At 43.1% G+C, this 22,876-nt stretch overlaps 1 protein-coding gene across 1 annotated transcript; it reads left to right on the top strand.

Annotated features, from left to right (window-relative positions):
- Positions 1–18,938: 18,938 nt before the first annotated feature.
- LOC143547764 (casein kinase 1-like protein HD16) lies at positions 18,939–22,812 on the top strand. Its single transcript, XM_077039127.1, has 14 exons — positions 18,939–19,232; positions 20,006–20,208; positions 20,308–20,377; positions 20,473–20,528; positions 20,599–20,670; positions 20,748–20,842; positions 20,932–20,998; positions 21,085–21,214; positions 21,290–21,508; positions 21,589–21,731; positions 21,821–22,086; positions 22,155–22,312; positions 22,391–22,579; positions 22,674–22,812. The coding sequence occupies exons 1-14, from the start codon at positions 18,981–18,983 to the stop codon at positions 22,731–22,733; spliced, it is 1,980 nt and encodes a 659-aa protein (XP_076895242.1). The 5' UTR covers positions 18,939–18,980; the 3' UTR covers positions 22,734–22,812.
- The last annotated feature ends 64 nt before the right edge of the window (positions 22,813–22,876 follow it).

Below are 22,876 nucleotides of genomic sequence, written 5' to 3'. Positions count from 1 at the left end.
ATGTAGTGACAAGATTTTAGAGCAACGTTTAAGGTATCTTTTGGGTGCCTTATAGTTCTATGTTTGTCACAATTTACCCTCTTATTCTATATTGTTATACATTGAACACCATCAACTAACAAGATTATAGATATTATTATATTTTTTATATATAATAAAAGAAAATTTTGGTGCCGCAAGTATCTGATTGGGCCATTTGGTGGCACCTTAGTGGTCGATGACAATTTGTTTTTTTCTTTTTTTTGTTTTGGTTTTTAAATTCGGAACAGTAACAAACATAACGTAAATCGATCAAATGCCAATTTTGTTTTTTTCTTTTTTGTTTTAATTCCAGTATCGGAAGGAATGTGAGGGAAACCGACCGAATTCACATAGACTCACCGCATTTTGTTTTAGTTCTGGTACCTTAACGAATGTAACAAAAACCAATCGAATGCCAAATTTGTTTTTGTATTTATTTTTGTTTTGGTTTTGATACCGTAACAAACGTAACTGAGACAGACCGAATTTGCATAGACTCACCGCCTCAACACCCAGGATTGACACGTTCGGGCAAAATTAAACCGTCACCCGAGTTTTATTCTGATGCCATAACGCGCATAACCGAAACTGGCCAAATTCTTGTCGACTTAATGCCTCAATGTCCGAGGAACTGTTGGGTTTTATCACCGCCCGTATTTTGCCGACCTGTCCCGGCGTAATACGTTGGGTGTAACACTAGTTGCTTATATGATATATATGTGAGATAAAATTCTAGATTATAATTCAATCTTATTCCAAAAGTTATATAAATTGATGAGAACTTTTAGGGTAAAAACGAGTCAAGTTGCTCCCGAACTACTCTTGATATTGGATCAATAAAAATCTCAAAACGAGATCTGTTTTGAGCTAAGCCAAGCCCTTGTCTCAAAATAAAGCTCTTTTAGTTATTGAGCCCGATCTCGAGCCTTGTGTATTTCTAAGTTTTACTTGTAATTTGGACTTCTACTTATTAATTTCACACTGCATAGTTGAGCTTGAACCGAGCTTTTGCTCATTTAAGGTACTATACAAGCATGAGCCGAGCTTAGGCTCGTTCAAGATTTTTCTCAAAATATATAAAAATAATTAAAAAAAAACACATATAAGTTTAACTAATAAATAGTAAAAGAGTCGAGACCGATCTTGAAAAACCGACTCATGAGCTTATCTCTAGCTCTCATAAGTCATAAAGCAAAACAAGCCAAGCCCGGCGGGCTTGGCTCGTCTACACCGAGTTCTAGTATGCCATTAACTCAAAAGATGGACGACTTAATTGTCGGTGTGTAACACATAAGGGATGTAATTTCAACATATATTAAAGTTAAGGGGTGTTGACTACCTAGCTTTCCACGTTCAATGATACAAGTGAAAATAGATATTTACGACGTTGTTGCATGATCTTATCCGTTCGTGGTGGGACCAGATGAGGCACACACTTGACACGAAATGAAAGATACAAAAACGAAATAAAAATTTTATAATATTTTTAAAATTTAAACGAGATTTAGAATGTCACATTGCCGTGGTTTACACTACTAAACAAATCAGTATCCGAAGAAACACTAAGTGACCCGGGGCAGATTACGGATAATCTGAGGGTTAAGTAATGTTTCCCACGAGAATGAGGTTCAGCAGAGAAGGTTGTTCAGGTGACCTGCAAAACAGACACCGTAAGCTCGTCACTGAGAAGGGGGGGTTCCTCCTTGTGACCACCCTCCGGCGTGAGAATCAGACTAGATTGCTCTGAATATAAGTGTATATTAAGAGATTGCTAGATAAGATAACGAGATATCAGATGATGTCCTTACCATTCCAAGGTGTTGGAGTATTTATAGCCGAAGGTAGGTTTCCTAGAAGGTACAGCCGGCTGAATAGTATTCCTGTTCTACCAACAGTGGGCTACGCTCAAGCCATGCTGGTTGGTGGATAGGCTGCGGCCTACAGTGACAAGGTCGGCTGTATACTGTTCCTTTACTGCCGGCTATGCACTGTTCCACCAACTGTAGGCTGCGCACGTCCCACAGTAAGGGTTGGTGAGTAGGCAGCGGCTAATAGTGACAAACAGTACTAGAGGGTGCTCCTCCTCGTACTGTTGTCGGTGAGCTGTCACCCTGTGATTGGTTCATGGGCGTCTCTGGTCAGATCGTCTGTTTTGCCCATACCTTGGTAGGTATGGTACAAAAGATCTTCCAGAAGCATACGGACTGGCTCATTTGGGCGGGAGTATTCCCGCCTTGCTCATTCCTTCAGGTGACTACTGAAGTAGCAATAGTGCCTTGTGCGTGTAGCCTTGCTATCAGTGCGGGTAGCCTTCCCTGATGGCTTGTATCCGCAACTGTGGGAACAAGCGGGGTACTTCACCATTGGGAGGCTTTCCCTGCGGGTACAGCTGGCGTACTGCGCGTAAGGTCTTCTCTGAGCATGGTGGGTCCTGCGGAAGCAGTTGGTCGTTGCGCAGACGTCCCTGTTCAAGGTGAGTCTTGCGGGTCCAACTGGGCTCTGCTGGGACCTACCTCTTCAAGTCCCCCCAGTCCAATGTTCTTCTCATGAATTATTAATAAGTGAGGTGAACTTTTGGACTAGCAAGGGGTTTTGAAAAGGGTTCTTAGTTTTAAGGTTTTCCGTGGGGATTCTTCCCGCGGTTTTCCTAATGTCACGCATAAATTCCCGACTTTTCTGCTTGATCTTTGGGTATGAAGCGGGTAGGTTTGTAACCTCCTCGCAAGTCAGGAGCGTTGAGTCCCACTTGTGTGGATTCTCCATGGGGTTTTGGTAGTTTCCAACATAGTGATCAATTATGTTAAAACCACCAATTCCATCTTGGAGTTTCAAACAATATAGTTCTCGACGTTCCCGCCATGCGGGGATGTTATTCCCGATTCCGCAAGCATGGCCCAGAAGATCCTTCCTGGTTTGAATTCCCTGCGGAGTGCTAAGTATGTGAAGGGTTTTGCCTTGACACTGTACCCGCACTCGTCTTACGGTTACTTTACTTCCAAGGTATTCCTGGCGTCAATTCCCTGCAGGTGCTAAGTATGTGAAGGGTTTTGCCTTAACACTGTACCCGTACCTGTCTTACAGTTACTTGGTTGCCAAGGTAAGGGGTATTTTCCCGCTTACTTTTGAATCTTTTTTTTTTTTTTTGAAATTTTTGAAATTCGAAGAGTTGGTGAAAGGATAAGAACAGTCCAAACCTCTGAAACGTCGTGCGACGGTTTCTTCTGACTGTGTCAGGACGTGCAGGAAGTTATGGTGACGTGACAGTACATGGTCATTCCAGACGCTTTTTCAGGCGCGTGGGCGCGATTTTTCGGGCGCGTGGCCGCGAAATTAATGGTACGCGTCCTTTCAACAGCTGTTGCCAGCTTGCTTTTTGCCACGTGTCATAGTTTCATTGCACCTTCGATTTCTCTCTCTTCCGCATTAAATTCATCGCATTAATTGCGATTAGTATATAAAGGGGGAGAGGGTTCTTTGTAATCCACACTTCTTCAAAACGATTTCCGGCGAATACTCAACTTTTCAGTCGAGCATTCTCTCGAAATCGTCTTCTTCTTTCATATCTGCAAGATGTCTTCTGCTTACGATCTTGAGGGTACAGCCCAGGAGGCTGGGGTGCACGCCGAGCACCCGTCATCCACGTCCGATAAGGATGACAAGAGTACTGCTGGCGAGTGCCAGTGTGCTCTGCCTGTCGATTTATATCAGTACATCGTCAGGAAGTTCATGCTCGAGTCTCTCGAGCCTGAGTTTCCTGAACCTCATCAGATGGTGTATGATGCCCCCAGAGGCAAGATCGGGGTATATGCCGCATTCTTTGTCTATGGGAATCTTAGGTTCCCATTGACAAAGTTTATGTACCGTGTCCTAGAGAGGCACGGTGTACACCTGACCGAGGTGCACCCGATGGCGATCGCGAAGATTCGCCACTTCGAGTGGGTGTGCCGGATTCTGGGCATTGAGCCCTTCGTCGACCGCCTGATGACCTTCTACTCTTGGAGGTGCATCCAGGGGTGGTATACTCTGATAACCCGGATCAAGGGTTTGAAGATTTGCGCAACCGAGCGCAGTCTTCGTTCATGGAAGCGGGAGTTCTTTTTTATCTCCGCTCGCGCCATCCCCCTTGCCATGAAGTTCAAGAATGGGCAAGCACTCCCCAGCCTTCACGCCTCCAACTATCAGGAGGCGGAATGGTTTTCAAAGATATCCCGAGTCCAATCTCCGGTTTACCGCTTTGCGGAGTCCGGGATGGTGATGCTCGGGATGAGCCGGGTGTGGAAGGATGCGGAGGCGGAAAAGATCCCGATCGTCCTTGTATACGGTTTGAACTCTGTCCCTTACGGTATGCTCTGTCTTCTTTGTTTATATATGTTTGTCTTCTAACTGTTGTCTTTTATTTCAGAGGGGAACGACTTGCAGTCGCTCCTGTATCCGCGGGAGGCTGATAGTCCCGCTCGGATGGGTACTCGTGCTCTAGATGAGAACGAGTTGCCCATCCTTGCGCAGACGACGGATCGGTTCGTGGAGGTCTACCCGCCAGGCCACGAGATCCTGAGCGCCAGGCGGCAAGGTAAGGCGTTATTCAACCCTCGACCCCTCAATGTTGAAACCTCTGCTGGAATTCCTCTAATCCTGTGTTCTGATGAGGAATCCGCAGATGGTCCTTCGTTGGTGCGGAAGAAGAAGGCTGCCGGCGGGAAAGGGAAGGCGAAGGTGGCCTCCACTGCCGATCCAGTGCCTCGGTCTGATTCAGAGACCGAGAGCGAGGAGGTGGCGGGGAACCCCGGTGGTGATAAGACCACTGCTCCGGAGGTTGTGACGACTGTCACCTCCGGAGAGCCCAGGAAGACAACGGTGAGCGGCGTGAAGAGGCCGGCTCCATCGGGTTCATCCCCGCCTGTCCGCACTTTCAGGCTCAAGAAAACCCGTAAGTACAAACTTTATTTTTAACTTCATAGCATTCCATCATTAATACTTTTCTTTGTGCAGGCGTGGATGCTACCGCATTCCAGGGTGAAGCGGGGAGGAGTACCTCCGGACCCATGACGGTAGGCTTGGTCAGCCTACCTAAGGTGACGACCCAGGTGGCTGCGCCTGCGCCTGCTTCTGCTGGTTCAGTTGCTCACTCCGTTGAGCCAACTGTTCCAGCTGTGATGACATCACCGCCGGCTGTCAGTGCCATATTTACCGCATCTTTCACTGAGCCGGCGGTTACTTTTGCTGAGGACTCCGCGGCGGCGACCGCGGCGGCCTTCACCATGCCTCCTCCGTCATCGGCAACGACGGCCGATCCTTCAGGTATGCATGGGGCTTCTCGCCAACCTCTGCCTCCTTCCCATCTACCTGACCTCTTGGACGGATTTCCCTTGGGTTCAGGTGATGGGTTTGGCGGCTATCGGCCTGTTATTGACCCTACAGGTGCGTAGGGTTCTTTTGGCCTATTTTTTTTTTTTTTTTTTATGTATCATCTTTTCCTAACTGCTTTTTGTTTTTTGCAGTGTCGGATTCCAATGAAGTGTATGTTCCACGATGGAACATCCGCTCAGGAACAACCCTTCGCACACCTGTGGAGTGCTTGGAGTGGGCTCGTCACGCAGCTCCCAGTGGTGCGTTGGGGGAAGCCATGGCTAGCTACCAGGAGGGTAGGCTAACCAATGAGCTTCGGGTTCTCCTGGCCCGGATGCAGCCGCGCATCGAGCTGCTTTGTCATGAAAACGACAAGTTAAAAGCAGCTCGCATTCAAGAAGTAGCTCAGGCGCGGGCTGTCCGGGAGGAGAATAGGAGGCTCTCCGCCGCGGCTGCGGAGAAGGAGAAGGCGTTGAAGGCCCTTGAAGTTGAGGTTCAGGCCCGTCTCGAGGCCCGTTCCAAGGCTGCCCAAGCTGTTAACGAACAGCTTCGGCTGGCTAAGGAAACTGCTAGGAACGCAACTGAAAGGGCCACCAAGGCTGAAGCTGTTGCTGAGCCTCTACGCCTCGAGAATGAGGAACTTAAAGCTAAATTAGAGGCGCTCCAACAGGCTCATGAAGCCTTGGCGATGGAGGACGCGAAGAAGCTCCAAGAGATCCTGGACCAGAGGGGCGTGCTTGACCACACTGAGCGGAAGCTAAAGGGCGTCGAAGAGGCTGCTGCAAAGGAAGTGTTGCTTGCCAACCTCAATAAAAGTGAAGCCGAACGCGCCTGTAACCAAGCTCAAGCCGCCCTCCAAGAAGCTCTGGTTGCCAAGGAATGGCTTCTTCGAGAAGCGTTGTCTCAGGTAAGCTTTCCATGTCTTTACGCTTTTCTTTGTAAATAGAAAAGGTTTTGATACTTGTATTTTTTCTTTTTTGTAGGTTGTGCATCGGGTCTTCTCAGAGACGTCTTATGACGATGCTATGAGCGCAGCCCTCAACGCTTCTCATGAGGATGGGGAAAATGCCGGCTTCCTGCTTGGTCTAGGGTTCGTTGAGAAAGGCATCCCGCCTTCCAACTTCCCTTTGTATGATGTGGATACTGAAGCTGTTTATGACCAAGCAGTGAACCAGTATGCCGCCTTCCCGCATCCGGTGGTGGAGAAGGTGAACGAAGTTGCTGCTGCTGATGATGGGCTAGCTATCCTTAAAGCTTTCCTTGAACCACCACGCTCTACTGATGGAGCGGGTCCAAGTGGAAGTGGTCCTGAAGCTTGATCCTGAAGATCCCTTTCCACCATTAGCGTAGATTTTTGTTTTTGTATAGCTTCTTTTGTATACGGGTATGCACCCAGCAATCTTTGTAATATTTGAATTTGATGGAATAAAGATTGTGTTAATTCCTTGCCTTGTTTATTTTACGCATGTTTTGATTTAACTTAGCAATTTCTTTAGTACTTAGATAAGTTAACTTTTTAACGTGGCCAATTATAAGTTTGTTTCGCTTCCTCTTTCATGATTGTGCGGGTATGACCGTCACTTACACTTAGTAGGATGGCTTAACTTTACTTATATCTGACCTGCGTGGAAGTTTTCCTCATCTTTTCCTTTGAAATTTTCTAAGTGTTTAGAATAAGTTAACCTTTGAACGTGGCAGATAATAGGTTTAAGTTTTGCCTCCTTGTTCGTGATTGTGCGGGTAAGACCGTCACTTGCACTTACAAGGATGGCTAGACTTTACTTACATCTGACCTGCGTGGAGGTTTTCCTTAAAACTTGAAATTTTTACCGTTGTGTTTATGCGGGTTTTGCCGCCTTCCACACGTAACGACTTACTTCTTCCCCTATTTATGCGGTGAATACCGGCACATCAGTGTGGGAAGTTCATAAGTATAAAGGTAAGGCTATCAACACATTGTGAAAGGAGAATCATTTCCATTAGAAGTGGCTCTAGGCCTTTTCTTTACAAGTTTGGAATTGATCTACATATAACATTTGCGTAATTGAGCTCCATTCCATGTTCTTGGGATGGGAGTGCCATCGAGCCTTTCGAGCCGGTATGCGCCCTTTCCCAGAACTTCTTTGATAATGTATGGCCCTTCCCAGACCGGGGCCAGCTTTCCTGGGCGTTCTTGGTTCGAAGGCTCGTTGTTACGCAGTATGTAGTCTCCTTCATTGAAGTTGCAGAGTTTTACCCGCGTGTTGTAGTACTTTTGCATTTGTCGCTTGTAGTTCTCTTCACGCACTGCGGCTAAGTCTCTGCGTTCCTCGGTTAGCATAAGGTCTAACCGTCTTTCCGCATCATTGTCTTCTGGCTGAATCAAGACCCTTGGTGAGGGTAAACCAATTTCGACCGGGACCATGGCTTCAGTGCCATAAGTGAGACTGAACGGGGTTTCTCCCGTACTGGCCTTCTTCAGCGTTCTGTTTGCCCAAAGGACGTGCGGAAGCTCGTCCACCCAGCCGGATCTGTGTTCCAAGAGTCTTTTCTTTATGCCTTCGACGATGCTCTTATTTGCTCTTTCCACCTCACCATTACCTTGCGGGTGTGCCACTGAGGTAAAGGTGTGGGTGATTTGAAGTTCTTTCAGCCACTGTTGTAGCTTCTTGTCAGCAAAGTTGGTGCCGTTATCGCTCACCAAATTTTGTGGAAGTCCAAAACGACAAATAATAAATTCCCAAATAAATTTTTTGATATGTTTCGCGGTTGTTTGGGCTAAGGGTTTTGCTTCTATCCACTTGGTGAAGTAGTCGATGGCTACCACTAGGAACTGAACATTTCCTGCTGCTGTAGGAAATGGGCCTGTCACATCGATGGCCCACTTCTGAAATGGCCATGAAGAGGTGACTGGAACAAGTTCATTCTTCGGGCGGTGCGTGTTGGGTGCGTAGAGCTGGCAAGACCTGCATTTTCTGATGTATGCCAGCGCATCCGTATGCATCCCCGGCCAAAAGTATCCCGCGTTGTTTAGCTTAGCTACAACAGCGTGGGGACCTGCGTGTACTCCACAGATGCCTTCGTGTACTTCCCTTAGGAGGTAGTCAGCATCTTGGTTGTCCACGCATCTTAAGAGTGGGCCAAGAAAGTTACGTCTGTAAAGGATGTCATCGATGAGTTGATAATTCAGTGCTTTACAGCGTAGTTTTCTTGCCTGTGTTTTTGACTCTGGTAGTGTACCTGCCGCAAGGTATTTTATTATTGGTGTCATCCACGTTTCTGTGCCGGTTTGGATGACACAAATTTCCTTGTGCGGGACCGAAGGTGGTTCGAGGAGTTCAATGCGGATGTCCTTTCCCAAGTGGGTGAAGGCTAATGATGCAAGCTTGCTTAACGCATCCGCAGATTTGTTTTCACTACGCTTGACGTGTATGACTTTGCAATCATTAAAATCGCGCATAAGGGTTTTTGCTTGTGCGAGGTACAGGGCCATTGTGTCGTTCACGGCCGTGTACGTCCCGTTGATTTGATTGGCTACTAACATAGAATCCACGTGGGCTTCCAAGTGTTTCACTCCCATCTTACGCGCAATTCTCAGCCCGGCCAAGAATGCTTCATACTCGGCTTCGTTATTCGTACTTGGAAAATCGAGTCGAATAGCGTAAGTGTATTCTTGGCCTACTGGGTTGGTTAGTTTCAGCCCTGCGCCTGAACCCTCGTTACTGGCTGCTCCATCAGTGTAGAGTCGCCAGACATCATTGATGTCCTGTGCTGGAGAGGGTTGAGCCTCTTCCTGGCACTCTTTTTCCCGCGATGCAGGCACTTCCGCAATAAAGTCGGCCAAAACCTGGCCTTTTATGGCTGGTCTTGGCTTATACTTTATCGCGTATTCCCCCAACTCAATTGCCCATTTGGCTAGGCGCCCCGATAACTCGGGTTTGCGTAGAACATTTGCAAGTTTGAAGTTGGAGAGAATGGTGATTGGGTGACCCTGGAAATATCGTCTTAACCTGCGTGAGGCGTGTATAAGTGCTAAGACTAATTTTTCGAGGGTAGAGTACCGGGTTTCTACGTCTGTTAGGATACGGCTGACATAATAGATTGGCATCTGGGTGCCTTTCCGTTCAACTAGCAGGACCGCCCCGGTTGCTCTATCTGTTGCGGAAAGGTATAGGATTAACCCCTCCCCCGCTTCTGGTGCCGTGAGCGTTGGGAGTTCGATCAAGCGTGACCGAATCTCCTGAAAAGCTGCTTCCGCTTCTGGTGTCCAGCGGAAGTGCGTTTTCTTTAAACGGTTTCTCAACGTTGACACGAAAGGAAACGACTTATCCGCGTGGTTTGCCAAAAAGCGATTAAGTGCGACTAGTCGTCCGTTCAGTGTCTGAGCCTGTTTGATGGTAGTAGGTGATTCCATTTTGATAATGGCTTCGACCTTTTCAGGGTTCGCTCTGAAGCCATCTTTAGTGACGATGACCCCCAAGAACTTCCCTTCTTCCATTCCAAAGGCACACTTGCTCGGGTTGAGCTTCATGTTTATCTTCCTGAGCGTGTTGAAAGTTTCTTCGATGTCTTTCAACATCGCTTCTGCGTCAGGGCTTTTGATGACCAAGTCATCCATGTAGACTTCCAAGTTCCTCCTAATTTGGGCATGAAACTGGTTGTCCATTAGGCGTTGGTATGTGGACCCGGCATTCTTAAGTCCGAATGGCATCATTTGGTAACAAAATGTGCCATCGGGCGTCCGAAAAGCGGTTTTGTCCTGATCATCAACGGCCATGTGGATTTGATGGTATCCCTTATACGCGTCCAGGAAGCATTTAAGGCGAAACGGTGCTAACGAATCCACCTTAAGATCAATTTCGGGTAACGGATAACAATCTTTGGGGCATGCTTTGTTTAAGTCCTTGAAATCTATGCACATGCGCCATTGTTTGTTATTCTTCGATACCATAACGGGATTTGCAACCCATGTTTGATATCTACTAACGCGTACGATGCCTGCGTCAAGGAGTTCCTTGACTTGGGTTCTACACGCGTTAGTTTGTTCTGGCCCCATTACTCTGCGCTTTTGTACGATTGGCGTAACAGCCGGATCGCATTTGAGCTTATGCTCTGCCTTACTTCGGGGTACACCAGTCATGTCAGCTGGTGTCCACGCGAAGATGTCAGCGTTTTTCTGTAATAAGCGCTTGAGTAAGGTGCGTGTGGGATCAACAACTGTTGGGCCAATGGAAACGGCCTGGTCAGGGTATTTGCCGTTGAAGGCCCATCTTTCTGGTTCGGTGATGGTTGGTTTAGCCATCTTTGGTTTGGGTTTAGATGAGACAGATGCGATGCATACCTGGGGAATGCCGGTGATCATCGCTACACCCTCAGCTGTTGGCCATCCCATCATGCCGTGGACTGAGGATACCACGGCGTTGAATCTTGCCATCCCGTCTCTTCCGAAGAGAATGTCGTATGTGTGGTGTGGCTTCCTCATTACGACAAAATCCACGTCTTCTGTGCGTGAGTGATTCCCGTCCGTAAGAGTGACGGGGAAAGATAGGATACCCAGGGGGGTGTTTGTGCTGCCATCGAACCCTTCCATCGAGGCGTAGATCGTTTCCAGGCGTTCCTTGTCTTCGTCATCTAGCTTGTCGAAGAACTGCCTGTACATCACCGTTGACGAGGCGCCGTTGTCAGCAAGAGTGCGAGAAGTGATGTAGTGCCCCAGCTGGCTTTTGATGACGATAGGGCCTTCTTTGCTGGGTCCTCCTGGCACTCGCGGGAAGCGCACCTCAACTTCCTTCCACGCGCATGGTTCTGTCGTTCGCCTTTTTCTTCCTCTGATCTTACCATGAACCATGTTGATGCTGATGTCAACGGGCTTTCGTCCGTTGCCTCGGTACCGGTTATCGTTCCTTCCTCCCTTCTTGATTGATGCCACAAGGTGTGCAAGTCTTCCATCCTTGACGAATGTTTCAACAATATCCTTCAAGGATGTACACTCTTCCGTACTATGACCTTTTGTCCCGTGGAATCCGCATTAGGTCGCTGCCGGATCATTGGAGCTTTTGGCCATGGTAGTTTTTCAGTGGCAAATATCTCCGTGACGCTTTTGGTGAGTGGCGTCCACCGGTGTTTTTGGCTTGAAGGGTGTGTGTTATTTCTTCCGCCAACAAGAGGGTGAGAGCTGGATGAGGTGTCAAAGTTTACCCTTGACTGCCAAATACCTAGCTTCCTCTTTTTGTTCTGCCGGGCGATCCGAACATTGTTTTCTCTAGTCCTTTGCGTGTAGAGGTGTGTACTCTGGGGAAGATCCATTCCCAGTTGCTTCTCCGTCTCGGCAAAGCGCTTGGCCGCCGTCATGATGGCATCCCATGTGGATGGCATGCCGTCCTTACCCGTCAATGTGCGGATAAGCTCTGGGTATTCGGCGCCCTGGATGAAAGCGGCGCGAACAAGATCTTCACTTATGTTGCCCAGACTTAGCTTTTTGGAGTTGAAGCGAGTGATGAAGTCTAGTAAAGATTCATCCTCCTCTCTAACGCAGTTGAGGATCGTCCACTGTTCTTCAGTATATTTCCTTTGTTGGCTGAAGTGTTGGCTGAACTTGTTCTGAAAGTCCGCCCAATCATAGATGTGGTGGACCGGTAAACGATCGAACCATGCCCTGGCCGCTCCAACCAGAGTCATCTGGAACAAATAACACCACGTGGGTTCCGTCCAGTTACTGACGGTTGCCCCCGCAATGAATCTGTTCAAGTGGTCGTCTGGGTCGGATAGACCATCACAAGTGCCGATGTTGGACATTTGTTTGGCACTTCTCGGGGCGATTGCTTCCGCAATGTCCCTTGCAAACTTTGACTTTCCTGCATTTGCAGCAGTTGGTCTAAAGGTTTTGGAGAAGTCACGCGGGTTTCTCTCCGCATTCGTTGGTTTAAAGGCTTCCCCAAAATTCCTTGTCGGTTGGAAGTCCGTTTCCTTACGCTTCCCTTTTGCCTTATGGCGAGGGTTTGCGTCGGTATCGGATTCTTCCCGCTCATCGTCTGAGTACTCGCACTCACTGTTCATATTGAGATGTTGGCGAGTACTGCCGAATTCGTCAGCCTGTTGAACTGAACGCAAGCGTTCATCCAACTCAGCTTGGAACTCTTTCTGACGTGCTTCGGCCCACGCCTTAACTTGATCTAGTGTTTGGCGAGGGACCCTCGTCCGTTTCTCCAACTGGGCATCAGTGAACCCCAGTGAAATATTGTTTACTGCACTTGTCCCGGCTTGGGTAACCGGGGTAGTGTTCGTAAAATTTGTATAACCGCCGGTGTTCCCAGTTGCTGGGGTTGTGGTCACCGGGGTTTCTTGGTCACTTACTGGCCTTGGGACCGGAGTAACGTTAACCATTTCTTCAGAAATTTTGAAAAAACTAAGAATTAGTTCTAGCTTTTATGCACGGATGGCGCCAATGAAGAAACACTAAGTGGCCCGGGGCAGATTACGGATAATCTGGGGGTTAAGTAATGTTTCCCACGAGGATGAGGTCCAGCAGGGAAGGTTGTTCAGGTGACCTGCAAAACAGACACCGTAAGCTCGTCACTGAGAAGGGGGGGGGTTCCTCTTTGTGACCACCCTCCGGCGTGAGAATCAGACTAGATTGCTCTGAATATAAGTGTATATTAAGAGATTGCTAGATAAGATAACGAGATATCAGATGATGTCCTTACCATTCCAAGGTGTTGGAGTATTTATAGCCGAAGGTAGGTTTCCTAGAAGGTACAGCCGGCTGAATAGTATTCCTGTTCTACCAACAGTGGGCTACGCTCAAGCCATGCTGGTTGGTGGATAGGCTGCGGCCTACAGTGACAAGGTCGGCAGTATACTGTTCCTTTACTGCCGGCTATGCACTGTTCCACCAACTGTAGGCTGCGCACGTCCCACAGTAAGGGTTGGTGAGTAGGCAGCGGCTAATAGTGACAAACAGTACTAGAGGGTGCTCCTCCTCGTACTGTTGTCGGTGAGCTGTCACCCTGTGATTGGTTCATGGGCGTCTCTGGTCAGATCGTCTGTTTTGCCCATACCTTGGTAGGTATGGTACAAAAGATCTTCCAGAAGCATACGGACTGGCTCATTTGGGCGGGAGTATTCCCGCCTTGCTCGTTCCTTCAGGTGACTACTGAAGTAGCAATAGTGCCTTGTGCGTGTAGCCTTGCTATCAGTGCGGGTAGCCTTCCCTGATGGCTTGTATCCGCAACTGCGGGAACAAGCGGGGTACTTCACCATTGGGAGGCTTTCCCTGCGGGTACAGCTGGTGTACTGCGCGTAAGGTCTTCTCTGAGCATGGTGGGTCCTGCGGAAGCAGTTGGTCGTTGCGCAGACGTCCCTGTTCAAGGTGAGTCTTGCGGGTCCAACTGGGCTCTGCTGGGACCTACCTCTTCAGTATCATTGACGGTTGTTTACTGTTGATAATGTTAACGGAAATCTGTCACAAATGGTAAATCAAAATCTTATTATCAAAACACAAATGTTTATAAAAAACGTTGTTACAAGAAAGTGTATAATACAAATAGAAAACATGACGAAACAACAAGAACAGGCTTCTGATCCTTCATTTTTTACGGTGTGATACACAAAATTATAAATAAAAATACAAAAACAAATAGAATCAATGAAATGAAACCTCAGTTAGATAAAGATGAAAGATCTCTCAGGTAAACAACCAGAGAAGAATCAGAATATGAAACCAAGCACTTGAAGATTGATAGCGGAAGACGAGATCACAATCATCTGATGTAGAGAAGAATCCTTGACGAACAAAGAAGATGAACGCGAGAACTCCATTAACACACATAAAACCCGTCCCTTAACTAAGATGCTCACTTTTCTTTTAATACACCTGATTAGGGATGAGCAAACCTGTTACCGGTACCAAAATCGGTACCAATTTGGTACCGTTGTTACCGAATCGGTACCAAATTTTTGAGTTTCGGTATCGGTATCGGTACGGTACTGCTATTTCCTGAAATTTAGCTTAAATATCGGTACCGTACCGATGCCGGTACCAAACCGAAAATTTCGGTACTGATACCGGTATCAAGAATTTGCGATATTTATGATCGAGATTTTCGGTACCGTTACGGTACCCATGTCATCCCTACACCCGATCACAAGTTTAAGTCCAACCCACGAATTCAGCACCCCACTAGCTTACATGCTCATCACCAACACCAACTCTAGCAAGCGCAAGCCCACTCTCATCTTCAACCCAATTTATGTTTTAGTCCAGATTGATCTTAGCCCAATACAGCATACAAACATCAACACAATTATATTAGAACTAACATTATTATTAGCAACTAAACGTTTGAACACTAGCAATTAAACCTAATTAAATAAACTTGATTTGTAGCTGTAAATTTGTAATCCTAAAGTAACTATTAATAAAATGAAGTTAATAAAGAATTTATGAACCTTAATTTTTTTTCCCTTAAACAGCTAGATTTTATAACCCTAGCTAACAAGAAGCAAGACGGGAACAAGTGATCCGTACAGGGGTGGATCCAATACGGATTCCCCGGGTTCACGAGAACCCATTAATTTTTAAAATTTACGTCAAAATGATATATAAAAAGTTTCATGTAACCCATAAGAATTATAGAAGTGAGTTAATATCAAATGTCTAAAATGTTCTAGTGATAGACTTCTTTTCTTAGAACTTTTATAAACTTGAAAGGTCTCAAGTTCTAGTCTTTCTAACACCGATATTCTTAATTTTTTTTAAATATCATTGTGTTATTAATTGGGATTTTAAATAGCTAAAGCAGTAACGCTTTTGCTTCTGGTTACTTCTAGACTTATTCACACATTATGCCTTCACAACCCATTGATTGTATTTTTTTTTGTTTTTAATGACCTTGTAGTTTTATTACGTGTTTTTAAAACTAACATATTGTTTTATTATGATATCGAATTATAAAATATTCTCCGAACCAACCCGACCGGCCTGAAAAAATTCACATTTGGTTGTATGAATTTAAACACTGAAAAAATGAACCCATATGAAAAACATCCTGAATCCGTAGTCTCAGGTTATGATTCGCTAACACTTGCCAAGCCAGAATACAAACCATCCTAAAATTGTAATGGTCCCAAATAGTCAGCCTATCTCCATCTGAAAGAATCTTCCGGTCCATAGAGTTCCTATCTCCATCGGATTCCATTTCCAAAAGTCATGCTTATCAACCACAAGAACCTTTCGGAGCACACTAAGGGGCTGTTTGGTAGGCTCTTAACCATTCAGAGGTTATGAGCCATTAAAAGGTAGCCTCTTAATGACTGTTAAGAGGCTACCAAACAGCCCCTAAGCAACCCATGTAGTGAGCCACTGCATAATCTCATCAACTATTCCATCGCCACCTCCATGACCAGCCATCCTGCGTCGTAAGATCCACAATGCAACAATCCTAAGACGCCCTAAGCGGGCAATGGATGTCATTGTAAATATTTTATAGTGTTGTCATATATTGTTAAGAAGCAAAGAGAGTTGGTCCATATGATCCACATGTATTGGTATCTTTATGAACCTAGCTTTTAGTTTCATTAAAACTTGTTGAAAATTTGAAAATAAATAATCATATTTTTTGTGTATTGACCGATAATAGTCTCACATTTAAAAATTACTACCAACGGTCCAACTTTTCAACTATTTTTGTCTCAATGGTCCTTCGTTAAAAAACATTTAACGCCGTTACGTTTTTTTTCGAGTTTCAAACCGATGTTTTAGGGATTTTGATCGGAAGAATGATACTAGCCAACTGATGTAAAACTTACTCGAAATGATGCATCAAATGGATTGATTTTTGTTAATTGGAAATTCAAACACCCAAATTGAAACACTGTTTCGTCGTTTGGATCACCGTTTCGAGATAAGTTTTACATTAGTTGACTCGTATCCTTCTTCGATCAAAAGCCCTAAAACATCGGTTTGAAACTCGGAAAAAAGCGTAACGGCGCTAAGTGTTTTTTAACGGAAGACCATTGAGACAAAAATAGTTGAAAGGTTGAACCGTTGGTAGTGATTTTTAAATGTGAGATTATTATCAGCCAATAAACAAAAGATAGGATTATTTATTTTCAATTTGCCAAATGTGTTTAGCCTTTAAATATGGGTTATTTGTTAGAAATTGAGGAGAGCCTGTATATTACCGGAAGATCACATTTATTGGTATCTATCCAAGATCCATGTAACGCAGATATACGATATTTGGGTGGGTGTCATGCTTTAGATTCGAAGCCATAACAAAATCTTCTTTTATTGCATCGTGAAGTAGAAGTACCATGGCTGAGACAATAATCGCGTGTTAACATTTATTAGATACAACTGTTCACCATATCATAGAAAGCCTACCATTTTAGTTTCATTAGGGTGCGCTTAGCATTTAAATAAGCGTACTTGCTAAGAAGTAAGTTGGGTTTGTTCAATGATCACATTTATTAGTATCTATTCAAGTTATGTCATATTTAGTTGCATGGATCCTCTAATATTCATCAATACATGATGTGATTTGGGGGTGAGGATGTCATGCTTTTAGATTCGAAGCCACATCAAAAACTTGCTTTATTACACGGTGAATTACCAAGGAGAGGCAATAACCGTGTGTAACATTTATGCTATGCTTCTTTACTCTTGTCGTCATGGATAGTGGTACCTACCTTTTCAATTTCATTTAGTATTTATAGATAGTACGAATACAACTGAATTTTGAATGCAATAATGATACACAACATGCTACGTCAAAATCTTACTATAGTCTTGTCATAAATGGTTAACATGTGAGGATAGTTTCTCTATCAAATGATCACATTTATTGTAATCTTAAATGATTCAACATTACAAACATCCACTAACATTGATCAAGACGTGCGACACTTTCAAAGTTTTCTCTTGCTCATAAGTCATAAAGCCTTATTTTCTTTTGTACATTATATGAGTCTCTTTACACAGATGAGGAGTGAAGAAGCATAAACATTTGGTTTTGGACAGAGACCTTCAATATCATTAATAATTCATACTTTGAAATTCATACAATTGCCACACATCACATATCTTTCTATACTACTGAATTAAATACGATATAAATCTAAATATAATCGACAAACACATAGTCTGCAGACATAACTACAATACTCAAATGGAAGCATGATCTACAATAAAAAACCCTATACACATATAATCGAAGTCAAAAACGTCTAAACAAAAAGCTCTAGGCTCTAGCCGAACATAAAATCAAACGAAATACTTAAATTGAACCCTAAGTTGATGTTGTTTCTAACAGCAATAAACATAAAAGTTACTAGATCCGTAAATCTGTCTTTTGAGTACAAAATAAATAAATAAATAATTTTAAGCTGTCACAATAAGAATACCAAAGAATATAATTGTAAAAGTTGTGAGCCAATGATTATGTATGTGCGAATCATGTGTGACACGATTCTTTGTACTTTTAAAGGTGGTAAGATATGTGGATCATGTTTTTTTAAATTAAAGTGAACTCAAGCAAAAGCTTTTAAGAATTTCATGAAAATTAATCAAAGTGAAAATAACCAAAATGAATATGGGAAAAGTCAGGGTTGTATGTGTTTAAAATAAAACGGGAGTTTATGAGGCGATACTTAGGCAAAACGTCTGGGCTTTCTGATAACCAAATTCACTGACGGACAAATGATTTGCTGACACGTGACATTTTTTCGGATTGGGTTAATCGGGTTTCGGGTATCATAGGAAAAAAACTACACTGCTAAATTTAATTGTAACATATTCTTCTTTACTCGTACTGCAATTAAACCAATAAAAAAACAAAAATAAACCGATAAAACAACCTAAAAGGAGTAAAATTTAACAAAATTCAAACATAATAAACAAGACCGTCATAATCGTCTTCAGTATGTTGTGATTAAAGTGCTGAACTATAGTTGCTTTTAGTCATAACCTGAAACATTTATTAACAATAAACAATCGACTCATAATAGGTGTAACGAGAACAATCGGCATAGTCTAAATTATGATAACGTCAGCGGCTAAGGTTAGCCTATAATACCTAAAATCATATATGGTTTTAAAAATAAAAGTTTATTCAGGTTGACTCGAAACCTAGAATTCGGACCTAAGAACTTACCCGAATTACTTCGGTTTGGGTTCGGGTTAGCCTTTTCTCAGGTTCAGGTTTCTCGAGTCGGGTTAGTTTGAGCTCGAGTACTAGTTTTCTCGGGTTGAGTTTTTTCGAGTTTTGAGTAGAAATGACAGCAAGCCCCTACAGCCCAAACATTTCATCCATATCCTTCAATCCAGACTTTTTTTTTTAATCTTCATTTTTGGCTTTTTTTCACATGCTCAGTTAGTTATTTTGGTGAGTTTCTCGACTTTTATATGTTTATAACAATAATAATAATAACAATAATAATAATATTTCTACGGAACCAAAATATCTAATGAAGAACAACCCCCTTGTGTCTCTGACCTAAAACACAATATACATACAGAATCCTGTATCTATATCCCTCTTGTCCAAACCCTAACTTCCAAATTCTCAATCAACACCTTCCAATTCCACCAATCAAGCTAGGCTTTCAATTTCATGTGCCAATTTCATGGATAAGCAATGCCGGAGCTGCGCAGTGGAGTCCGCCGTGCCCGTGCTTCACCTGTAGTCGATAAAAAGCCCAAGGTTAACGTTAACAGGCGATCGGATCGGTTGGCAGGTGGTCGCGTCAAGACGCGAGCGGCGGCGGCGCGTGAGGCGGCGGCGGCGGTGGTGGTGGTTGAGACCATGGCCGATGCCAGTGGCGGGTTGAGTGCGAATAAGGTTACGGGTCAGGAGGAAGAGGGGAACACTGCTCCGTTTCCGGATAGGGTATAAATGTGTTCTTAATTATTATTATTATTATTATTATTATTATTATGTTTTAATTGTTTTAATTTTGGTTATTTGCTTGAAATGTTTAATTGATGTTAGTTAATCATGATCTAATGTGATTATGTGAAAGTTAAGTTTTAAATAATATCATGCCTAAAAGATACAACACTTAAAGTTGCGAGTTAAGGCTTCGGTATCGGTACTGAAAGTACTGATGTGTGTTATGAAATTTAGAAGGTTGTTTATGATGGTTTAATTACACAAAAGTTGTGTCAGGTAACCTATAAAATAAAGTTGTGATATGGTTAAAGTAATATCAAGTTATCAACACGTGCTTTACGTCAACGAAAGCCATAAAGTGAAGACAGATACCGCTTATGGTAATACTGACACATATGTTGTTCCATTGCTATCCGCGAGGAACTGATCAGTACTAAAATGTTTTATTTCGAATGCGACTTTTTTTTAATAATAAAATCTATACCGGAACTCTGAGAGAAAAATTGTTTTAAAATGTTTAAATTGTTTCATTTCTGCTTGGTTATATTATAAAAGATTGATGCTTGGTGATTACTGATTAATATGTTTTGTTTTCATTTAATGTTGATCTAGCGTGACCTTACAAGTTAAGTTTTAAAAGGATTTCGTGGAGTTTTTATTGTCAAATCTGTTTTGAGTATTTCTGTTGAAATAACTGTTCATTTGAATACAAATTATACAATACTAGAAAATCTTTTAATCTCATGTATCATTGATTGGTTGATTTGCAGGTTCAAGTAGGTGGGTCACCACAATATAAGGTTGAGAGGAAGTTAGGGAAAGGTGGATTTGGTCAAGTGTTTGTAGGTCGTCGTGTTTCTGGTGGGACTGAACGGATATCAGGTCCCGGTGCTATGGAGGTAGCTCTTAAGTTTGAGCATAGAAACAGCAAAGGCTGCAGTTATGGTCCTCCATACGAGTGGCAAGTTTACAAGTATGTGTTTGTTTTCTGATCTATTATAGATTCATAGTCATGTTAAATGTAGTTTTTAGTTGAAATAGAAGTAAATTGATGTTTGTTTTTGTCAAACAGCACTCTAGGTGGCAGTCATGGAGTGCCTAAAGTACACTATAAAGGAAAACAAGGAGAGTATTATGTTATGGTATGATAGTAAACTTTCTTTTGTATATTATGAACTATGAAAAGTGATACATCATTATAAGTTAACAATCTTTTTATGTCTTCTTGCTTGTTAAGGTCATGGATATGCTTGGACCTAGTTTATGGGACGTATGGAATTCTTCAGGGCAATCGTGAGTCCTTGCAATGTCTTTATATCACGTTGACCCATGTATTTTGATTGTTGACTTATTGATTTTACAGGATGTCATCAGAAATGGTATCTTGTATAGCTGTGGAGGCTTTGTCAATTTTGGACAAGATGCATGCAAAAGGGTATGCTATCACTTTTCAAAGTCAGATTTTTCACATACTAATAAGTCCATTATGTTTAATAACGTTTGTTTTCTTAGTTATGTTCATGGAGATGTAAAACCAGAGAACTTTTTACTTGGCCAGCCATCAACATCTCAAGAAAAGAAACTATTTCTTGTGGACCTTGGGCTCGGTAAGAAACCTCAATTCACTTTCAAAAGATTTGACTTTTGTTAATATCATTATTCTTTCTTTAATGCTTCCCTGTTGCCTTAAATGCAGCAACAAAGTGGCGAGAGAGTGGTAATGGTCAGCACGTTGATTATGATCAACGACCCGACATGTTCAGGTGAATTTCATGTTCAAGTTATCAGTTACACAATTTTGATTTAGTTTCACTTAGGTAACGTAATATTCCTGTTTATTTGATTGCAGGGGTACAGTTAGATATGCTAGCGTGCATGCACATTTGGGAAGGACTGCTTCTAGAAGAGATGATCTTGAATCTCTTGCATATACACTCATATTCCTTCACCGTGGCAGGCTTCCATGGCAAGGGTATCAGGTATATTTCTATTTTATATATGTTAGCATCTTCTATCAGCTGTTTACTATATTCACATGTGGTTATGTTTATCAGGGTGACAATAAATCATTTCTAGTTTGTAAGAAGAAAATGAGCACATCTCCTGAAGTGTTGTGCTGTTTTTGTCCTGCACCCGTAAGGCAATTTTTGGAGATAGTTGTGAATATGAAGTTTGATGAAGAACCTAATTATTCCAAGCTAATTTCTTTGTTTGAGGGACTGATCGGTCCCAATCCTGCCATTAGGCCAATAAACACAGACGGTGCTCAAAAGGTAATAAATATCATTAATATTGCTATATGTTCATTTATATTATACCCAGTATTCTAATTGTGTACTTTGTATAATGTTAGATTATATTTCAAGTTGGTCAAAAACGGGGAAGATTGAATCTTGATGAGGAAGACGAAGGCCAACCCACAAAGAAAATCCGTATGGGCGTTCCTGCAACACAGTGGATCTCAATCTATAATGCGAGGCTACCAATGAAACAGAGGTTTATTATTTTGTATCTATTATGTACAAAACGTATATAACTACACGATCTCTTACAAAGTTATAATATCTTTGTTTATTCTGCATTAGGTATCATTACAATGTTGCAGATGCGAGATTAAGCCAGCACGTTGAAAGAGGAAATGCGGATGGTTTACTTATAAGTTCTGTTGCATCTTGCTCCAACTTGTGGGCCCTAATAATGGATGCCGGGACCGGTTTTACTAGCCAAGTTTATGAGCTGTCACCTTTCTTCTTACACAAGGAATGGATTATGGAACAATGGGAGAAGAACTATTATATCAGTTCCATTGCTGGCGTTAATAACGGAAGCTCTCTTGTGGTCATGTCTAAAGGTTTGTTTACCACAACTTTTAACTTTTGTCTCTCGGTATAACTTATAAACAATAATTGACATATGCAGGGACCCCGTATTCTCAACAGTCTTACAAAGTTAGTGACTCGTTCCCGTTCAAATGGATTAATAAAAAATGGAGGGAAGGGTTTCATGTGACCTCCATGGCGACAGCCGGGACCCGTTGGGGCATTGTAATGTCTCGCAATGCTGGATTTAGTGATCAGGTAATGCTCGATTACTTGTACGCGTTTTTTTTAACAACTTTTGCAATATGTTTGTGAGTGATGGGTTGTGTTTTGTAGGTGGTGGAGCTTGATTTTCTTTACCCAAGTGAGGGTATTCATAGGCGGTGGGATAACGGGTACCGTATCACATCAACTGCTGCAACATGGGACCAAACCGCACTTATTTTGAGTGTACCCCGTCGCAAGCCCGGTGATGAAACGCAAGAAACTTTGCGCACATCACAATTTCCAAGCACACATGTTAAGGTTTGTTATTCTGTTTCTTTTGAGTTTGGTAAAGAAGTCAAACATAGGCGCGCCTTCTGATTCGTTACGTGTGTTGTGGTTTTGAAATTTGCAGGAGAAGTGGGCGAAGAACTTATATCTTGCTTGTGTTTGCTATGGACGAACCGTGTCATGATAAAATCATGACATGTGATTGGATAATGTGTTGGTTGTAATCTGTCTTTTTAGTGACTATTTTGTACGAAATGATTTGAAGATTTAAGTCGGTCTGATGTTTGTTGTTTGTAAAACATAATTAAATATATATATATATATATA

Source organism: Bidens hawaiensis, unplaced genomic scaffold (genome assembly GCF_021521415.1).
Source record: "Bidens hawaiensis isolate Kalapana, Puna unplaced genomic scaffold, B.hawaiensis_p1.1 tig00000055_1, whole genome shotgun sequence".
Taxonomy (NCBI): Eukaryota; Viridiplantae; Streptophyta; class Magnoliopsida; order Asterales; family Asteraceae; genus Bidens; species Bidens hawaiensis.
Note: the sequence above shows the minus strand (reverse complement) of the source record. Positions and strands in the feature narration are given on the sequence as shown.

What these genes read in the sequence shown, in the direction of transcription:
- LOC143547764 (XM_077039127.1), top strand. Translation starts at nt 18,981, where the DNA reads ATGCCGGAGCTGCGCAGTGGAGTCCGCCGTGCCCGTGCTTCACCTGTA. An exon ending in TCTTGTGGACCTTGGGCTCG is followed by an intron (nt 20,843 to 20,931) that starts GTAAGAAACCTC and finishes CCTTAAATGCAG; the next exon opens with CAACAAAGTGGCGAGAGAGT. An exon ending in TTCCAAGCACACATGTTAAG is followed by an intron (nt 22,580 to 22,673) that starts GTTTGTTATTCT and finishes TGAAATTTGCAG; the next exon opens with GAGAAGTGGGCGAAGAACTT.